The sequence below is a fragment of the Chiloscyllium plagiosum genome, unplaced genomic scaffold, assembly GCF_037043375.1.
Source record: "Chiloscyllium plagiosum isolate Xiang-an unplaced genomic scaffold, Cpla_swu_hap1 HiC_scaffold_30, whole genome shotgun sequence".
NCBI classification, from domain to species: Eukaryota; Metazoa; Chordata; class Chondrichthyes; order Orectolobiformes; family Hemiscylliidae; genus Chiloscyllium; species Chiloscyllium plagiosum.
Genome location: NW_028270168.1, coordinates 13,148,476 through 13,170,145, shown reverse-complemented (window position 1 = coordinate 13,170,145; position 21,670 = coordinate 13,148,476). Strand labels below are relative to the sequence as shown.

At 40.4% G+C, this 21,670-nt stretch overlaps 1 protein-coding gene across 2 annotated transcripts in view; it reads right to left on the bottom strand.

Moving 5' to 3' along the window:
• rlf (RLF zinc finger) overlaps positions 1-21,670 on the bottom strand; it is a 64,646-nt gene that overhangs the window by 12,440 nt on the left and 30,536 nt on the right. Inside the window, exons 2-7 of one of the 2 annotated variants that reach the window (XM_043717375.2) lie at positions 18,475-18,629; positions 16,917-16,998; positions 12,989-13,124; positions 8,584-8,786; positions 7,373-7,509; positions 6,390-6,531 (exon numbers count right to left, since the gene is read on the bottom strand). In XM_043717375.2, the coding sequence (XP_043573310.1) occupies positions 6,390-6,531; positions 7,373-7,509; positions 8,584-8,786; positions 12,989-13,124; positions 16,917-16,998; positions 18,475-18,629 (855 nt within the window). Of the gene's footprint in view, positions 1-6,389; positions 6,532-7,372; positions 7,510-8,583; positions 8,787-12,988; positions 13,125-16,916; positions 16,999-18,474; positions 18,630-21,670 lie in introns of those variants that run through there. The other variant, XM_087976753.1, reaches the window with a different exon arrangement.

The window sequence follows — 21,670 nt, the reverse complement described above, 5'->3', positions numbered from 1 at the left end:
GAAGAGATTGGGGAGACACTGAATGAATACTTTTCTTCAGTATTTACTCAGGAACAGGGCATTGTCGTCGATGTGAATACTGAGTCACAAATAAGTAGAATGGATGGCTTTGAGGTATGTAGAGAAGAGGTGTTGGAAATCCTGGAAAAGGTGAAAATAGATAAGTCCCCTGGGCCTGATGGCATTTATCCTAGGATTCTCTGGGAAGCAAGGGAGGAGATTGCAGAGCCATTGGCCTTGATTTTTATGTCCTCTTTGTCTACAGGAGTAGTGCCAGAAGACTGGAGGATAGCAAATGTGGTTCCCTTGTTCAAAAAGGGGAGTAGGGATAACCCTAGTAACTATAGACCGGTGAGTCTCACTTCTGTTGTGGGCAAAGTCTTAGAGAGAATTGTAAGGGATAGGATTTATGCACATCTGGATAGGAATAATGTGATCAAGGATAGTCAGCATGGTTTTGTGAAGGGCAGGTCGTGCCTCACAAACCTTATTGAATTCTTTGAAAAGGTGACGAAGGAGGTTGATGAGGGGAAAGCGGTAGATGTGGTATATATGGATTTTAGTAAGGCGTTTGATAAGGTTCCCCATGGTAGGCTACTGCAGAAAATACGGAGATATGGCATTGAGGGTGAGTTGGAGATTTGGATTAGGAATTGGCTGGATGGAAGAAGACAGAGGGGAGTAGTTGATGGCAAAGTTTCTTCATGGAGTGCCGTCACTAGCGGTGTTCCGCAAGGATCTGTTTTGGGACCATTGCTGTTTGTCATTTTTATAAATGACCTGGAAGAGGGGTTAGAAGGTTGGGTGAGCAAGTTTGCGGATGATACGAAAGTCGGAGGAGTTGTTGACAGTGAGGAAGGATGTGGCAGGTTACAGCAGGATATAGAGAAGCTGCAGAGCTGGGCAGAAAGGTGGCAAATGGAATTCAATGTAGCTAAGTGTGAGGTGATTCACTTTGGGAAGAATAACAAAAAGATGGGGTACTGGGCTAATGGTCGGATACTTGGTAGTGTGGATGAGCAGAGGGATCTTGGTGTCCATGTACACAGATCTCTGAAAGTTGCCACCCAGGTAAATAGTGCGGTGAGGAAGGCATATGGCGTACTGGCTTTTATTGGTAGAGGAATTGAGTTCCGGAGTCCTGAGGTCATGATGCAGTTGTATAAGACTCTGGTGCGGCTGCATCTGGAATATTGTGTGCAGTTTTGGTCGCCATACTATAGGAAGGATGTGGAGGCACTGGAACGGGTGCAGAGGAGGTTTACCAGGATGTTGCCTGGTATGGAAGGAAGATCGTATGAGGAAAGACTGAGACACTTGGAGCTGTTTTCATTAGAGAAAAGAAGGTTTAGGGGTGACTTGATTGAGGTGTACAAGATGATTAGGGGGTTAGATAGGGTTGACAGTGTGAACCTTTTCCCGCGTATGGAGTCGGGTATTACAAGGGGGCATAGCTTTAAATTAAGGGGGGGTAGATATAGGACTGAAGTTAGGGGTAGGTTCTTCACTCAGCGAGTCGTAAGTTCATGGAATGCCCTGCCAGTAGCAGTGGTGGACTCTCCCTCTTTATGGGCATTTAAGCGAGCATTGGATAGGTATATGGAGGATAGTGGGTTAGTATAGGTTAGGTGGGCTTGGATCGGCGCAACATCGAGGGCCAAAGGGCCTGTACTGCGCTGTATTCTTCTATGTTCTATGACTGTGCTTCCGATAGACCAATCTCACTCGTGAATGTGAATTTCAAAATTCTATCCAAGACTCTGGTATTAAGGCTAGAAACTGCACTGCCCTCCATCTTTAAGGAAAACCAGATGGGGTTCATAAAAGGTCGCAGATTGACAGATAATGTCAGGAGATTACTTAACATGATCCAAGTATGTCAACAACAAATCAGTGCAGAGATTGGTGATCTCCTTAGATGTGGAAAAGGCATTTGACAGGGTTGAGTGGTCATATCTTTTGCATACTTTGAAACGGTTTGGCCTGAGAAAGACCTTCATCAAGTGGGCGGAGGTTTTGTATAGTGATCCTCTTGCCGCGGTCCTCACCAATGGTGTACAGTCAAGCAATTTTGATATTTGTAGGGGCAGTCAACAAGGCTGCCCCTTGTCATCATTGCTTTTCACACTGGTGATCGAACCACTGGCAGAGGCAACACACAGGGATCCCAATATAACCGCTCCAAAAGTGGGAATGAAGTCACACTAGATCGCACTGTATGCGGATAACATTCTTGTCTTCCTATCAAATCCAACAGTCTCAGTGCCATGTCTGACACAATGCATCAATCTATTTGGTGGCTTCTCAGGTCAGAAGATCAACTTAGCGAAATCAGAGGCCAAAACCGTGGGTGATTTCCTGAATGCCTGATCCTGAAGGCGGATCTCTGTTCCCCTTCAGATGGTCGCAGGAGGGCTTTCTCCACTTCAGCATATTTATTACTCCCATTTTTGATCACTATTTAAAGCCATTTTTTCCCATTTATTCAACAGAATCAACCAGAACCTTCGTAGATGGGAGGTGCTTCTGAACTCTTGGTTTAGATCGGATAGTCCTCATTAAAATGAGCATTCTGCCCCGTCTGTTGTACCCTACACAAATGCTTCCTCTACTTTTTACTAAGCAAATATTTAGAAGGCTGAATGGCTGGTTTAGTTTATTTATCTGGTATCACAAGCAGCTCCTAATTAAATTTACTAAATTGCAGTTACCTTACAGACTGGAACAGACTGGGCCTCCTGGATATCAACAACTATCAGTTAAGCTCGTTACTGTCTTACTCGAATTATTGGGCTCAGGGTGACGCTCACTCACGTTGGTTGGACATCAAAGCAGCTCAGGCAAGACACCCCCTTATTGGCCTGCTGTTCTTAGACAAAATGAGAACAGATAAGGAATATTGCCATAACCCAATAGGCATCAGTACTGTTAAGGCGTGGAGGGCCATGGGTCAGGGTGCAGGTAATATTGTCAAATCATTTTTGACACCCTTGGTTGGTATGCCAGGCTTTCAGACAGGGACGACAGATTCTGGGTTTAAACTATGGGGGCTAGGGGCATGCTTCGCCTGGGTGATTTATTTGAAGGGGACATACTGTTGTTTTTTGACCAGTTGCCTCAGAAATATGAATTGCCCAGTAGGGACCTTATTTGGTTCTTCCAAATTAGAAACTTCATACAAAAAAAACCACACTTCTCACTGATCCTTATAGGTCCAATATGGAGAAGAGGATGTTCAGTGCTGAGAGCATATTATCCGTTAGCAACGCTTATCTATTGAGAGAGGGCCCCTCAGACGAGGCCGAATGGCTTTGTAGGATATGGGAGAGGGAGTTCGATGTTGGGATCTCTTCTGGGAAAATGCAAGAAGGATCTTGATTTGCAACAGCACCCATGCTTTGCAATTGAAGATTCTCCACAGGGTCCATCTGGCCCCAGACCACCTCGCTAAATTTCAAGTGGAAGCATCTCCAATCTGTCCTAAATGTAAAGTGAGCATGGGCACACTGACTCATTGTCTTTGGTCCTGCCACAGACTGCAGGCATACTGGAGTGCTGTGGTAGGCGAAATAGAGAAGGCCTTCGGGATGGAGGTGAGCATGAAACCGGTATCTTTTCTTCTAGGCTTTGTTAATTCAGTTTCATTAGATGCACACAAAAAAGGCTTTTCAGTATCCTCACTTTTTGTGCAAGAAAGAACATTCTATTAGGTTGAGTGTCAGAAAATTCCCCCAGGGCTGCTAAGCTGGCATAAGCTAGTCATGGAGCACACCCCCAGGGGCTTTCTGAAGAGTATGGTGCACCATAAAACTCAATTGCTATAAGACGTTTCGGCCCTTTTTGGACTGAGTACAGATTTGTCCGCCATATTAATAAGAGCCTTTATATAGCCATAGCAATTCTAAGCAATAGACAATAGGTGCAGGAGTAGGCCATTCAGCCCTTCGAGCCTGCACCGCCATTCAATATGATCATGGCTGATCATTCCTAATCAGTATCCTGTTCCTGCCTTATCTCCATAACCGTTAATTCCACTATCTTTGAGAGCTCTATCCAACTCTTTCTTAAATGAATCCAGAGACTGGGCCTCCACTGCCTTCTGGGGCAGAGCATTCCACACAGCCACCACTCTCTGGGTGAAGAAGTTTCTCCTCATCTCTGTCCTAAATGGTCTACCCCGTATTTTTAAGCTGTGTCCTCTGGTTTGGCACTCACCCATCAGCGGAAACATGTTTCCTGCTGCCAGAGTGTCCAATCCTTTCATAATATTATACATCTCAATCAGATCCCCTCTCAGTCTTCTAAACTCAAGGGTATACAAGCCCAGTCACTTCAGTCTTTCAGTGTAAGGTAATCCCGCCATTCCAGGAATTGACCTCGTGAACCTACGCTGCACTCCCTCAATAGTCTTTCCTCAAATTTGGAGACCAGAACTGCATACAGTACTCCAGGTGTGGTCTCACCAGGAGAAAGTGAGGTCTGCAGATGCTGGAGATCAGAGCTGGAAATGTGTTGCTGGAAAAGCGCAGCAGGTCAGGCAGCATCCAGGGAACAGGAGAATCGACGTTTCGGGCATAAGCCCTTCTTCAGGAAACGTCGATTCTCCTGTTCCCTGGATGCTGCCTGACCTGCTGCGCTTTTCCAGCAACACATTTCCAGCTGTGGTCTCACCAGGGCCCTGTACAGCTGCAGAAGCCCCTCTTTGCTTCTATACTCAATTCCTCTTGTTATCAAGGCCAGCATGCTATTAGCCTTCTTCACTACCTGCTGTACCTGCATGCCTGCCTTCATTGACTGGTGTACAAGAACACCCAGATCTCTCTGTACTGCCCCTTTACCTAAATTGATTCCATTGAGGTAGTAATCTGCCTTCCTGTTCTTGCCACCAAAGTGGATAACCATACATTTTTCCACATTAAACTGCATCTGCCCACTCACCTAACTTGTCCAGGACACCCTGTAATCTCCTAACATCCTCATCACATTTCACCCTGCCACCCAGCTTTGTATCATCAGCAAATTTGCTAATGTTATTGCTGATACCATCTTCTATATCATTAACATATATTGTAAAAAGCTGTGGTCCCAGCACGAATCCCTGCGGTACCCCACTGGTCACTGCCTGCCATTCCGAAATGGAGCCGTTTATCACTACCCTTTGTTTCCTGTCAGCCAACCAATTTTCAATCCAAGTCAGTACTTTGCCCCCAATACCATGCGCCCTAATTTTACTCACTAACTTCCTGTGTGGGACTTTATCAAAAGCTTTCTGAAAGTCCAGGTACACTACATCTACTGGATCTCCCTCGTCCATCTTCAGAGTTACATCCTCAAAAAATTCAAGAAGATTAGTCAAGCATGGTTTCCCCTTCATAAATCCATGCTGACTCTGTCCTATCCTGTTACTACTATCCAGATGTGCCGTAATTTCATCCTTTATAATAGACTCCAGCATCTTTCCTACCACTGAGGTCAGACTAACTGGTCTATAATTTCCTGCTTTCTCTCTTCCACCTTTCTTAAAAAGTGGTATAACATTAGCCATCCTCCAATCCTCAGGAACCAACCCCGAATCTATCGAACTCTGGAAAATAATCACCAACGCATCCACGATTTCCCAAGCCACCTCCTTCAGTACCCTGAGATGCAGACCATCAGGCCCCGGAGACTTATCAACCTTCAGACCCAACAGTCTCTCCAACACCAAATCCTGGCAAATATAAATTCCCTTAAGTTCAGGTCCATCAGCCACTGATACCTCAGGGAGATTGCTTGGGTCCTCCCCAGTGAACATAGATCTGAAGTACCCATTTAATTCCTCTGCCATTTTTTTGTTCCCGGTAATTTTAGTCCTAACCATTTTTTTGCCTTGCACATACCTAAAAAAGCTTTTACTATCCTCCTTTGGTATCCAATGGGTTTGGTATCCAGAGGAGAACTATGAACATATGAATACATACACACTTGTGCGCACAATAATAGAGGGCTATTGTTTTGTTTTGCTGAGCTGTGTTACGGTTGTTATTCTTCTTATTGTTAAGATTTTCCTTTTTTAGCTTAGCTATTAGTTATTTGTGTAATTAGCAGCTTTGTTTTTTTAATATTAGTTTGAATGGTTTGATTTTGTATTTGTTATAATATTCAAAAGAAACTTTTTAAATAAAAATATATTTTAAAAAATGAAGGCAACACTGGCTAAAGAACTATCATATTACAAATGAAATATTTAACAGCTTGCATTTTTAAAAATCAAATAACTCAAGCAAAGGCTATAAAGTGAGCTAATTTCAAGACAACTATTAAAGTAAGGCACTGCAAAAAAAAAAATGATACTGAACAAATAGCTTTTCAATGTGTTTCAAATTTCAAGAAACCAACTGGTTACTTACTTCAGATTGGATAACTTTTATAAGGAAGAATATGTGGTACACTGTTCTTGCAATGATACCAAGTTGACGACAGCGTTCTAGAAAGGAATCTAAAGAGGGATCCATTCTTCGCTGCAACTTGCTCCAAAACAGAGTAAGTTCCCTTGAGGAAAAAGGATGACAAACAATTATTTCCTTTTTAAGTACACTTTTAAGATGTCATACCATTTCTGGCTTAAAAAGTGGCAGTATAACTAGATTCCATTCTCACAATCACTACATGCAGACAAAATAGTATGCCTCTCATGTTGTTTTCTCAGCAACATCATTCACAATTAAAACCACATACAAACATAGAGGGCATTTGTTTAACTTACCAATTTTGACCTATTTTGGACAAGTACCAAAATATAACCAAAAACACGTTGAATTACAATATAGCAGTGAGAACGTTCCTCATGACGAAATAGTAAAATGCTTCTTGCTTGTACTGAGATACCTATTCATATACATGGCAGCAAGAGTCACTCACTTGGATCCAGAGGGTAAAGATCAACTCAAGTTTCTGCTTCAGTCTCCAGATAGCAGACATGAATGAGGATCAGATCAGACTCAGCTGTGACGCTATGCACGATGAATACGTCACCTAGTCTGTTTCAATTTTGCTTCAATGCACATTATGTCAAGTTGGACGAAGAACTAGACAGCAAAATCCCAATGAACTTTTACTTTCACAAGAGCAAAAGGTCAGGGTGGCAATGAACTATAGTTACAGTTTCAAAGCAGAGATTAAACACAGGTGCTCAATTTAATCAATTTACAATCCATCAACCAGCCCGAACTACAGAAATACAAAAGGGAAACAATCACACCACTCACTATCACCGTGAGTTAGTACAGCATGCTAAAATCCAAATAATAATTCTCCCAGCAAGTGTGAACGTAAAGGCATGGAAAAATCTGATACCTCAAATATTTTAATACTTAAAATACCTAAAACTTACCAAGAGCAATAGACACTTTCCTGCTGTAGCTGATGTGTAAGGAATGTTGTACACAGGACAAAAGCAGCATTATCCTGACCATCAGACTCCAAATTACAAATAATATCCAGTACTTCCTTGCAATCAACATGGGCAATCTATCCGAAGTAGAACATTTTGGATATTAGACAGGATAATCATTGCAATGTAATTTAGATACATAATGCAAAGTTCATTTCAAAATGTGGGACAAAACCAAAACAGACACTCAATTTTCTGAAAATGACATTATTCCTGGAAACTTTTAGAACCACGTTGTCCATAAGTAACAATGTATTTAATTTAAATATTGCAAGAACACAAGACAGATACCAATGAAGGTTATTCAAGCGATGTTCCAGAATGACCTTTCGATCCAAGACAATAACAGAGGTCCTAAAATTATTCTAGCATTTTAGTCTCCAACACTCAACCAAACATCTATTTCATGTGTTGATTGCTTTTGCAAATTAGATTAGATTACTTAGAGTATGAAAACAGGCCCTTCGGCCCAACAAGTCCACACCAACCCTCCGAAGAGTAATCCACCCAGATCCATTCCCCCTGACTAATGCACCTAACACTATGGGCAACTTAGCATGGCCAATTCACCTGACCTGCATATCTTTGGACTGTGGGAGGAAACCAGAGCACCTGGAGGAAACCCACGCAGACACGGGGAGAATGTGTAAACTCCACACAGTCACCTGAGGTGGGAATTGAACCAGGGTCCCTGGCGCTGTGAGGCAGCAGTGCTAACCACTGAGCAACTGTGTTGCCCCAAATCTTTTGACGTCTGCCTTAAAGTTTCATGGATTTGTAGATGTTCCTATTTTATACTATTATGATTCACGACAAAGTTCAAGACTTGACTATTCTATATGCTGTTTTATTTGATAATCTATATCACATCATCTTTTAAATCCAAAAACCTTAAGTTTCTTTTGCTTCCCTTAGAACTCAGTACTCTGAGTTGGAGGACCACCTTGAAGCTTCTCTCTAAACTGCCATGAGCTTGAAGGATTCCCTTAAGCTTTGACAACCGCAGCACTGTCATCAATTTTCACTACTGCCCACCAGAATCTGCTTTTGTGAAAATTCTATCCAAATTTTCATATTGGGGTCTATATTCCTTCGCAGAGTAATGGATCTTTCAAGAACAGAAAAGCCTCCACTTTTTAAAAACTACTTACCTCTTTTGCTGCCTCCTCATTGGGTCCCATGGTGCAGAGACAAGTGAGGTAGATTTGTCGAAAAGCACCTTTGTTGTTAATTTCTGCATTTTCTGCACAACATTTCGCTAGCAGCGTTGCTTCAAGCTTACGATCTGTCTTCATCAAATGTTTAATGCGTATCTCAAGGAATGCAGGCCCCTCCTGGATCAAGTAATTCTTGACTATATAAACAGAAAAGGTCATTTGGTTATAATCTATACCTTGGACGACTATCGTGATATTTAATAAAACAAAGACATGTCAGAAATTAGGCTACCAAAATAAAAGTTAGCATCTACAATACAAGGAAATTAATCCTGTCAGAATGGTTTATACTCTGCCACCCAATTCTGATCAATGGTAAATGACTAAACACTCTTTCCTGGCTTGAATTAACTTTCAGTCTGATGTGGGCAAATACTGGATTTAGCAACATAATATTTGAAGGACTGTAGTTTCAAATGCAGCCTGAAATCAGTACAAAGACTTTTCAGGCATATCGTTTATATTAATCCAAAAGGTTTGTGTGCATCAATAGGTTACATTGCATATTAAATTGCAAAAATACAAGAATCTTAATTAAAAAGTTTCTTTCACAATTGAAAAATGTTGAAGTAAATAGCCTGTTCGGAAACAAAAGTTTGAGCAGTAACACTTGTACATGCGAAAGATAAGCCCTCATTTCATTTTTGTGGTACTGGCTACAGGTAAAAGTTCCAGCGTAATTATTCTACTACATTGAGTCCACATTACATGTTGGCTAATTATTTCTGAAAGCTATTTCTTGATCAGAGATTGTATTTCTGACTTTTGTCCTGCAATCTCGTTTTCACTTTGCACCCTATTCCCAAGACACCAGCATTACTAGTCCTTAAATGCTTCTTCATACCAGCAACCTAGCCCAGTAGCAACATCAGGCAGACATTCTCAATTATTCAGTTGAAAACAAATTTTCCATTTGTCTAAGCATTCCAATAAATTATATAGCAACAACATGAAATGAAAAGCATAAGCACAACCTAATCAAACTGTTAGTTTTACTTCACCATCCACCAAAAAGACTATTATTCCTGCAACCTAATATTAACACTGCATCAGAATGCAGTTTCTTTTAAACAGGCAAAACACAGCCCTTCCAGAGCTTTTATTCAACAAATGAAACCAAGAGCCCTTTTATATAAATTCTTAGATTAATATTGCGGGAGAAAAAGCCCAACATATAACCATATCTTTTTGATATTTATGTAAGAGGAAAAACTCAATTGATATAAATTACTCTACAGGAGAGATTTATGAATGATTTTATTGCAGTAGTGTCACTAGATTATCAAAGGGGTCCTCCAGGAAAAAAAAGTACAAGTGCCTTGTTTGAACATCAGGAAAGAGACAGATCAACGGGCACTTACTGATCAAACACTCTTATACTTAAGAGGTACCAGAGCATATCTGGCATCTATGACCACGGCTACCTACGAATGTAGCTTTTAAAAAATAGCAAAAGGGATTCTGTTCCACTAAGATCCTAATCTATAGCACACCCAAGTTTTAGAAAGGAAATTAAATGCAAGTTAGAAAAGTGGAAAAAAGGCAAGGAAACCAAGTTACCTGCATATCGTAAAATACAGCACACCAATTTCAATTTAAACAAGCTGTTTCCTATCAATATCATTCCGCACTGCAGAATTAGAATGATACATACAGAGGACCATGCAACACATTGTGTGTGGGTTAGCTCTATGGGCCAGCTCTCCAATTAATCCCATTCTCTTACTCTTCCCTCACACACCTATCCATTTCTTTCCCTTTGAGTCTTAATCAAATACATTCTTGGTTAAAAGCTGATTTTAACCAGCCGTTTAACCAGCCACTTAAGGTCACAACTCCCTGCATAAAAATAATTCATGTCACAGCTTTCATTTTTAAAGCACATTTACTTCTCAATAAATGAGGATGCATCCCATGCACACAACTTTCTACTTTGAGATCTTACAAACCTTTAGTACCTCCTTTTCATTCTATCCAATGAAGTTAAAATGCCTCCTCCTTTACAGCTGCTTGGGCAGCATCCTCTTCGGGTGAAGGATGTAAAACACCTCAGTTTCTGCATTCACAGATTTTGTGTTTCAGTCCCACCATTTCACTATTGTGTAGTTCTAAGACAGTTTTGGATTATTTTTGTTGTAGCTATTATTCTATTATAGTACACTCACTCTTTTGTTCCTTTAAAAGACTTGTTCTGAACATTCAATATTCAGCTTACCTCTGCTATACCTTTTCAACAGATTTAAATTAAAAATCACAACACTAGGTTATAGTCCAACAGGTTTATTTGGAAGCACTAGTTTCCAAAGTGCTGCTTCTTCATCAGGTGGTTGTGAAGGAGGACGATAAAACACCATTTATAGCAAAAGGTTACAGTGATACAATGATTGAACAGACCTAGATTGTTAAGTCTTTCACCTTTCAGAATGGATTTGCTGGTTCCGGTTCTTTAATATGTAAATCCCAGGTGTACATTATTTTGGCAATGAATCCCTAACCTTCTTTCAGACATTTAACTGTATAATTGAGTGTAAAAGGCAAGGCAGTAAAGGCTGAACAGTCACTGTTTTTTCTCTCTGAAAAGGCACCAAAAGCTACCAAAGATCAGCTTTCTCAGTCTCGATTTTGAATACCAGATTACTAAACAAACTTCCCATAGGTGTAAAATTAAGTCCTCAAATTTATGCTCAGAGGTTGGCATCTTTCCAGCTGAGAGGGATGATGGGCATACAATCTGTGAACTTTGGGAAGGTTAAACAAAATCAACTACTGCACTTATGAAGGCAAAAGCCAATTCTGAAAGGGCAAAATCTGTTTAAAGTGCCGTACATGAAACCATCCCCGGTCAATGGTGCAGAAAGGTATCTGCTGACCCCTTATTTGAAGTCTTGGTGCCTACTTTGCAGCTTCAGAAACCATATAATTGGGATGGCAAAAACCCTGCCCACTGTTGGTGTAGGTAATTTCAACTATTGCCAGGTAGTTTCTCATTCTTGACAATTATATTGCTGTCGTTTGATAGCCCATTCTCTGATTCAAGAATGTTGTCTCCCAGGTTTCACAGCCTTAGAGAAACAATTTTCTATATGCCCAAAAAAGCCGAATCAAGCCGTCTTTGTTTGATCACTGCTGGCATGATCAGCATGCTCGCCTAGAAAGGTTTACTCAGGTGGTGACATTTTCCTTTCAATATAATGCCAAGGATGTTGAAATACCCAGGATGGAAGCTATAGGGCCTTTGTCCTTCCTACTTGTAAGCTAACAATTTCTGCCAAACAGCAATGTGAAGATACACAGTTGCAGATAAGCGCCTTGTCTGAAAAGAGGCTTCTTTCTTTTCTCTTCCATGCCTGTTTTGTTAGTTGATCAAAGTTGGCTATTTCCACCATGTATGTTGAGCTCATTATGAGCTATCAGTCTGTCAATGTTGACCTAAGGTAGAAAAAAGTACTAACTGCTTCTAATAGCATGCTGTTGCTGAACCTGATCACAGACAGACACGACATCCTGTCCCATAACTACATTGCTCCTGACACCGAAGGGGAGGAGAAAATGACAAACATGGGTCAATGCATTGGCCTCTGAAGCTCAACTATCTTTAGTGTAAAATACAGAGGAACCTCGATTATCCAAATGACACGAAGAGAGTATTTTGTTAGACGATCTAACGTTCAGATAATCGAATGCCTGATAACAATTTAACCAAGCATTGGGATCTTGCGATCTTGCCGGACAATCCGAAATTCAGATAATTGAATGCCAGATAATCGAGGTTCCTCTGTGCTTAGTGAATATTAGATTACCTATAGTGTGGAAACAGGCCCTTCAGCCCAACAAGTCCACATTGACCCTCCAGAGCGCAACCCACCCAGACCCATTCCCCTATATTCACACTTGAATAATTCACCTGACTTGCACATCTTTGGACTGTGGGAGGAAACCAGAGCACCCGGAGGAAACCCACGCAGAAACGGGGAGAATGTGCATACTCCACACAGACAGTTGCCAGAGGCGGGAATTGAACCCGGGTCCCTGGTGCTGAGAGACAGCAGTGCTAACCACTGAGCCACCGTGCCGCCCAGTATTTCAGAATATCACAAATTCAATGCATTTCATAGTTAAGTGTATTAAGGGCTTTTGTGGTCGTCACCCTACTTTTGAGCAAGGAAACCCAAGTTCAAGTCCACCTTTTCTAGAGGAATGTCATAACATCTCTGAACAAGCTGACAAACCTTTTTAATTATACCTAGAGACTTAGATGAATGAAGTTTAAATATACATGCAGCATGAATTATTTCTGAAAAGGTGGTTAAGAGAATCATTAAACTGCATTCATGCATACCTTCTTCAATGTCTGCTGGTTGTTTGGTAAGAATGCATTGTAGGAGTGGATTTTTCCATGCACCACCATCATTTGTGATAGCAACAAGGGCCTGCAGTTCATTATGCCCAAATTCCAGCAATGTGATGTGAGAATCCTATCAAAAAGATAGTGAAAAGTTTACAAGCACACCATGATGAAAAGCTGCACATTGTTTGGCTTTACCCTCAGAACAAGGTCACTGATAAATGTATTCACAAACAACATCTAATCTGTTCTGTTTTTATAGTTCACAGCACATTTCAGTTACCTGCTCATTTCAACAATTTCATAAAGCATGAAACCAGCATCAATATTACAGCAACACTGTCTTCTGCACGATTGTATTGAACTTTCAAGCCAATTCTCAGTTCCAAAGTATGTGTTGCAATTCTGTACACACTATTCTACAAATCTTAGCAAAATTAGCTTCAGAAAATAAATCCATTAACATATAAATCACATGAGCTATATGGACCATTTTAGATTAGGCCCTTCATAGTAAACACAGAAACTGCCAGACTAAGAAGCTTCATAATAAAATGCACAGTAACATGCTGTAAAGTGTGATTCATTAATCCATTTTGACAATTTATCGTTAGAAATTGCATTTTACTTCAGTGGGCTTTTTTCCCCCCCTCTAATTCCATGAAAGCTATGTATGACAACATTCACTTCCAAGTAGAAGAATTTTTTCTAGGAATGACACCAGAAAGATCTTTGGGACAGATGATCATTGCAGAAGCACTCATATAAATAAAAGTTTGAGAATGATCACTCACTCCTCCCAAAACCAAAATATACAGTTTATAAAGTCATGAGGGGCATGGATAGGATAAAGAGAGAAAGTTTTTTTCCCCTGGGGTGGGGGAGTCCAGAACTAGAGGGCATAGGTTTAGGGTGAGAGGGGAAAGATATGAGACCTAAGGAGCAACTTTTTCACGCAGAGGGTGATGTGTATGGAATGAGCTGCTGGAGGAAGTGGTGGAGGCTGGTACAATTACAGCATTTAAAAGGCATCTGGATGGTTATATGAATAGGAAGGTTTTTGAAGGATATGGGCTGGGTGCTGGCAGGTGGGACAAAATAGGTTGGGAAAAGGATGACTAAGGTAGGAATTGGGCCAGTCAAAGACAGAAGTGGGAAGTTGAGTATGGACCCTGTGGACATTGGAGAGGTGCTAAACAAACATTTCTCATTGGTTTTCACTCAGGAAAAGGAGAATATCATAGAGGAGCAGAATGAAGTATGAGATATTAGACTAGAAAGGATCGAGCTTAGATACAAAGAGGTGTTATCAAGTCTAGGAGTGTAAGTAAACAAGTCCCCTGGGCTGAATAGGATTTATCAGAGGATTCTCTGGGAAACTAGGGAGGAGATAGCGAAGCCTTTGACTCTGATATTAGTGTCATCATGGTCTACAGGTTTAGTACCAGAAGACTGGAGGATTGCAAATGTTGTACCCTTGTTTAAGGGCAGTAGAGATGATCCAGGTAATTGTAGGCCATTGAGCCTTACTTCTGTTGTAGGAAAGGTTTTGGAAAGGATTACAAGAGATAGGATTTATAATCATCTAGCAAGTAACAATTTGATTTCAGATAGTCAACATAGTTTTGTCAAGGGCAGGTCATGTCTCACAAACCTGAAATTTTTGAGAAGGTGACCAAGCATGTAGATGAGGGTATGGCAGTTGACGTGGTGTACATGGACTTCAGTAAAGCCTTTGATAAGGTTCCACATGGTAGGCTGTTGGAGAAAATGCAGAGGCATGGGATCGAGGGTGATTTAGCAGTTTGGATTAGAAACTGGCTTTCTGAAAGAAGGCCACGAGTGGTGGTTGATAGAAGATATTCAGCTTGGAGTCAGTTACTAATGTTGTGCCACAAGGATCTGTTTTGGGCCCACTACTGTTTGTCATTTTTATAAATGACTTAGACGCAGGCATAGGTGCTCAATTACTAAGTTTGCAGATGACACTAAAGTCGGCGGAGTGGTGGACAGTGTAGAAGAATGTTACAGGTTGCAGGGGGACTTCAATAAACTGCAGAATTGGGCTGAGGGGTGGCAAATGGAGTTCAATGCAACTAAATGCAAGGTGATTAACTTTGGGAAGAATAACAGGAAGGCAGACTACTGGGTCAATGGAAAGATTCTTGATAGTGTGGATATGCAGAGGAATCTTGGAGTCCACGTACAAAGATCCCTGAAAGTTGCCACCCAGGTTGATAGAGCTGTTAAGGCACAAGGTGTGTTAGGTTTCATCGGTAGAGAGATTGAGTTCCGGAGCCACAATGTGATGTTGCAAATATACAAAACGCTAGTGTGGCTGCACTTGAAATACTTGTATAGTCTGGTTGCCCTATTACAGGAAGGATGGGAGGCATCAGAAAAAGGTGCAGAGGAGATTTATCAGGATGTTGCCTGGTCTTATGAGGAAAGGCTGAGACACTTGGGCCTGTTCTCATTGGAAAGAAGGCTAAGAGGAGATTTGATAGAGACATACATGATGATCAGAGGATTAGATAGGGTAGACAGTGCAAGTCTTTTTCCTAGAATGATAAGGTCAGATTGTACTAGGGGTCATAGCTACAAATTGAGGGGTGATAGATTTAAGACAGATGTCAGAGGCAGGTTCTTCACTGTGGTTAGGGTGTGGAATTTCATATCTGCCAATGTAGCTAACTCAGCCACATTAGGGAGATTTAAACAATCCTCGGATAAGCACATGGACGATGATGGGATAGCATGTGGGGACGAGCTGAGTATAGTTCACAGGCCGGCACAACATCAAGGGCCGAAGAGCCTGTTCTGCGCTGTATTGTTCTATGTTCTATATCTGGTCGGCATGGACGAGTTGGACCAAAGGGTCTGTTTCCATGCTGTACATCTAATAATCAATTTAACCGTCATTGTGACGTACTTCAAACGTTTTGAGAAAAAAAAACCTTTATTTGCCAAACATTGCCCTATTACTCTAAAGTATAAGTCGTTCCAAAGGTATCTGCCACATCAATTATCTGCATGAGACATTTCGTAGCACGGTGTTAAGAGTGTATTTGACATGAGGAATAATCACAGACAAGCTGGATCCTCTCCTCTCACATTTACATTTTACAACAGCTTCTGATTTCAAATCAGGAGTGGGATCCCCACGCCAAATTCAATTACAATGCTCCCACTGCTGCTTTGGTTTAGATTATGATTGGGAACTGAACACAAGGAAGCGGTCAGTATCAGGTTTCAGTTCAGAAGAATAGTTTCATCTCAGGATAGCAGATGGTTTGTGAAGTCTTCAAGCAGGAAAGTAGTCAAATTTTTTTTAAAGCAGTCCCAGCACACACAGGCGGTAAGAGACCAAATTTTTCTCTGATTCAGTGGAAAGAAATCAGTCAGTAGTTTTGTGTCTCCAGGAGAGACAATAATGGAGAGAATCACACTTGGTGAATGTGTAATTGCCAAAAGGAAAAGCTTGCAACTTGTCAGCTCAGCAAATAATTAAAGACTTTAGATAGGAGTGATATTTTACTTAGATGGACTACCAGCAAATGATAGCATTGTAAATTGTTGAATCTTCTCATGTTTCGATTTTTCTACTTCATAATTAACCATTTGTGGTGATAAGTTGCTTTTTTATTTATAGAAGATTTATTGGCAGTTTAATGTTCAGGGATTGATGACTATGATGACCGAACTACAAAGAGATACATTTTATGATCTATCAAGCCAGGTTTCACTGAGATGGGTCTGGCCGATATTTTCGCCAACTGGGATCAGAAAAAAACCTACATATTAAAGCACTCCAATGAATGAAATCAAGGTTTGGATCATTATTGACTACAGTGCAATTGAGAATTAGAGCAAACAAAACTCATTTCAACAAATAATCTGCCATTTCCAACCGATCACTCACCTGTAACGTCTGTTGCAGCTGCTGCCATACCTCTTGTGGAATCTCATTTTCAGACAGTGACAATAGAAGTTCAAAACAACTCCTAAAATTTTAAACAGGGTTAATAAATGAGTCAGCTAACTCCTTTTGAAAGGTTCAGACTTATTCTACTGAAGATCTGTTGCATCTGTTGCCAGGAAACAAAAACAAATGTCTCTTCAGAAAAGCAAACATTTATTCTGTTGCCAATAAAGACGAGGAATCTTACAAGTGTAACTTATTCTATACAACTTATTCTACACAGTATTTCATCAAATCTGCTCAAGTACCAAATAAACAGCCATAATATCATAAACCATAATGTTTTTAGTAAAGTGACATTTAGATGGTTTTAGAATTTCCACCATGATTAGTACAGGTGGTTAAGTTCCCCAACTGCACCTGGATGCGTAAAAACGGTGGATGCCCTTCCGAAAGGCATTGAGGGTCTAACTGCAGAACATGGACTGCAATAGTTCAAGAAGGCAACTCACCACCACCTTCTCAACGCCCATTAAGAATGGTGGCCAATAAAGTCTGGCCAGCTAGTGACACCAATGCCCCACAAGAATAAAAAACCTAACATGCATTTAGCAACAATACTAACGACAAGGAGTACAGCACAAATTCTACCGCAAGACACCAAAACCCATAGCAGTCCACAATACTAACTACTCAGTCACAGAGTTATATTGTACGGAAACAGACCCTTCAGTCCACCTGTTCCTTCCAACCAGATATCCTTGAGTGATTGAGTCATATTTGCTAGCAGTATTCCCCAGATCTCTCTAAATCCTTCCTATTCATATACCCATCCAGATGCCTTTTAAATGCTGTAATTGTACCCCCTCCTCTGGCAGCTCATTCCATATAAACACCACCCTCTGCATGAAAGTGTTGTCCCTCAAGTCCTTTTTAAATCTTTTCTTTCTCACCTTAAACCTATGCCCTGCAATTTTGGACTCTCCTACTCTAGGAAAAAGACCATGGCTATTCACCCTATCCATACCCCTCAAGTGTTAACCCTCAGTCTCCCATGCTCCAGGAAAATGTCCCCCAACCTATTCAGCTTCTATAGCTGAAACCCTCCAATCCCACAACATCCTTGTAAATCTTTTCTGAATCTTAAGAGTTTAACACCATCTTTCCTATAGCAAAGACATCAGAAATGAACACAGTATTTTAAAAGTGGCCTCACCCATGTCCTGTACAACCACAACAGGATGCCTCAATTCCTATATTCAATGCACTGACCAATGAAGGCAAGCATGCCAAATGCGTTCACCACCTGCAACTCCACTTTCAAGGAACTATGCGCCTGGACTCATAGGTCTCTGTTCAACATCATTCCCCAGGCCCCACCATTAAGTGTATAACTCTGCCCTGGTTTGCCTTACCAAAATGCAAAATGTCACATTTATCAAAATTAAATTCCAGCTGCCACACAAAGAGCAAAGAAATCCCAAGCTTATTTTCTACACTTAAGATTCTTGCAGTTGAATTTTCATAGAAAAATGCCATTAAGTATAGTGGCACTTACACTGCTAATCGATTCAGTACAAAATGAATATGAGCACAGTCCGTAGTCAGGTAAGGCCTTGCGTTTGTGTAACTTTGGATAGAAATCCGATACACGTCCAATAAAGGTAGGAGTTCTTCAGAGGCTTTGCACTTCTCACCATATTGTACAAAGATCTACAGTGAAAGAACAGGAGTCATTATTTCAGAACCCAATCACCAAATTAGCTACTCAGGAGATAGTGTTTTCTGTAATCTGCAGTGATATGGAAACATTTTTAAACATGCTTTAAGTCAACAGTAAGCTCAAAAGAGCAGCAGTGTATTAGCTTGTTTCACCGGCTAGATTTAAACCAGTACTGACAAGAACCGAAACACATGGCAATTAGAACTAAAAAAAAAGTACCCATTACTATTACAAGGAATGATTCAGAGCTGAAATCTCTGGTTTCTAATCAATATTTCACCTTCTCTCCTATTTCTGGGATTCCATGCCAGAGGGCCAATTCATTTGCCTTCCAGGATGGAAAATGGCTATTCCTCCAATGAAGCAAGCCACCAGTTCACATTAGTTAAAAAATTAAAATGTTTTGAGAGCATAATGTGGAATAGTTCTGAATTCTACCAGTGAATATGCACACCATCACCTGTGTTTTAAGGTATCTCAAAAACAAGTGCCAAACAGCATCCAGAGTTGCTATCCGCAGATCCAGTGTTGATGAGGAGCAGATACTATATTTAGCAACAGTACCAATGACAGTGAAGGTTGACATTTTGGTGGCCCCCAAACTCAATACTGCTACATACTTAAGGTGCAGATTTGGTTCAGTGCATTTGGATCACTAAGCAAAGTGATACAAAAAATCAAGTCAATATGTTTCAAGGATGCTGCTAATTTTTTTGAACCAAATTCCCCCATTACTGAAAGGAAATTCAAAGAAAAAACAATCTTATGAGTCCACATCTAAAAACATGACTGAAATGATCTCTGGCATATTCAAGCCAAAAGCAAAGAATGAAGATAAAATGAATTATGCACCAAAACTGGCTAGCATTTACTTTTAATTTACTTCAATTTTCATATCTCCAGGGACTGTTAGTTATACACGAACATGTGAATTAAAAGTAGTACATTTGACCCCTAAAGCCTGCTTTGCTATTCAGTAAAATTACAGCTAATTGAATTGTGGCTTTAACTTCACTTGCCTGCCTACTGAAAATTTGATTTGTCCTTAGTGAAAGATCGCTATCTCTGCCTTTAAAGCATTCAAATTCCTTGCTCTGTGGAGGAAGAAAAGAGCACAGAAATTGACTGAGAAATAGGGCTCATCTGTGCCTTAAATGGGAGAATTCTTATTTTAAATTGTTTCTGTTAGTTCTAGTCTCTCCCACAAAAGGAAATAGACTCTTTAATGGAGTAAAATACCCCAAGGTGCGACACCAGAGAGGTATAAAACAAAATACAACCAAGCCACGAGGACATATTAGATTAAATGGCCATTAGCTAGAGCAAACAGCTAGGTTTCATGAAATGTCTAAAAGGAGGAAAGAAAAATAAGAGTCAGAGAGAGGGAATTCAAGCCAATGGTGGAGTAATTAAAATTGGGGCTGCTCAAAAGGCCAGGAATATATGAGAACATCTATTTCAGAGGAAGGTGAAGCTGGAGGTGGTGACAGAGATGGGAAGAGGCAAAAACAAGTAGGAATTTGAAAACAAGGATGTTAACTTTAAAACTGAGGCTGTGCTTGAACAAGAACCCATGCAGGTCAGTGAGCAAAGGGTGGGTCAGGACATGGTCAAAGCTCTGGGTGACCTCAAATTTATGGAGGGAAGAATCTTGGAAGCTAGTAATGTCAACCTCGAAACTACAATCGCTTGAAATAAGGATTCAACAGAGAAAGGGGCAAAATCAGGCAACATTACAGGACTCATGTATAGGCTGAAGCTGATGTCAACTAAAAGTTGGTTTAGTTCTGGGCATTTGCCAGGGAAGGGAGTTGAGTCAACATGCACTTCAGGTGCAATCAAACAGAATTAAATCAATTTTTAGATAGCAATTATATCATAAATGAGGCATGAGAAAAGATATCTGGACATTCATGGTTTAACATTTCAGAAGTTCCAACCTGATATCTGCATCCAGTAAAAGTCATGGCCAAAAGGTTAATAAAATTCCTCTTTAAAAAGGACAGGAAAGTATTGACGAGGTGCAAATTCCAGTTTCCTATTGTGAGACACTTGTGGAAGTATTTACTGCAAATATCAACACTAACTTTGAGGTGAATAAGTCTTTTGATTCTTTAAGTCTTTAAACCGGAACTGCACTTGACATGTCACCACTTGCAGAATTTAAGCTCGTAATAGAAGAATTCATATTTCTTAAAATGTTCCTCACTACTAGCTACCTGCACCACACAAAACATTTTCAATACAAGAATTACATTTTAGGTTCTGTTATCAACTCTAGACAAGTTGTTAATCTTTCATCAGAACTGGGAAAAGTTAGCCAAGGAATAGGTTTTGGGCAAAACAATTTTATTACATCTTTAAACTTTTCCAGTTCTGATGGAAAATCATTGGCCTGGAAAATCCACAGTTGCTATGCAAGCTAAGAATTCCAGCAGTTTTTAACCTGAGATTTCCAGAACAGACAGTATTTTGCTTTCTGATTAGAACTAAACTGCATTGATTTTACAATGACTTCAGGCAACCTGCCATTTTACTATCTCCATGGGAATGTTTTACATCCCAGAATGCTTTACAGGACCATTAACATATGACACCAAACCACTTGACGAAAGATTAGAAGTGATCAACATTGACAGTCCTAAAAGGAAGGTGACAGTTTGGGGACCACGTTTCAGAGTTTAAGTAGTGATATCATGGCTGTCATCAGTGGAGTAATTGAAATTGGGAATGATCAGGTGGTCAGAATTAGAGCAATGTAAATGTCTTTAGTTCTGTGGCAAGGTTACAAACAGATTTGAAAACATTGACAAAAAATTTAAAATTAAGGCAGTACTTAACTACCCAGTTGAACAAGGGTGTACTGGGCGAAAGGAACTGGATAGGAATTGATGGCACATACAGAGCTACAGGCGAGCTAAAATATATGAAGAGTACAATGTGGAGACCATAAAAATAGGCAACCTCATTGTTAGGATAGTTGACATCAAACCTAAATCTGTTGAAACAGCCTCCAACTTAACGATAAGAG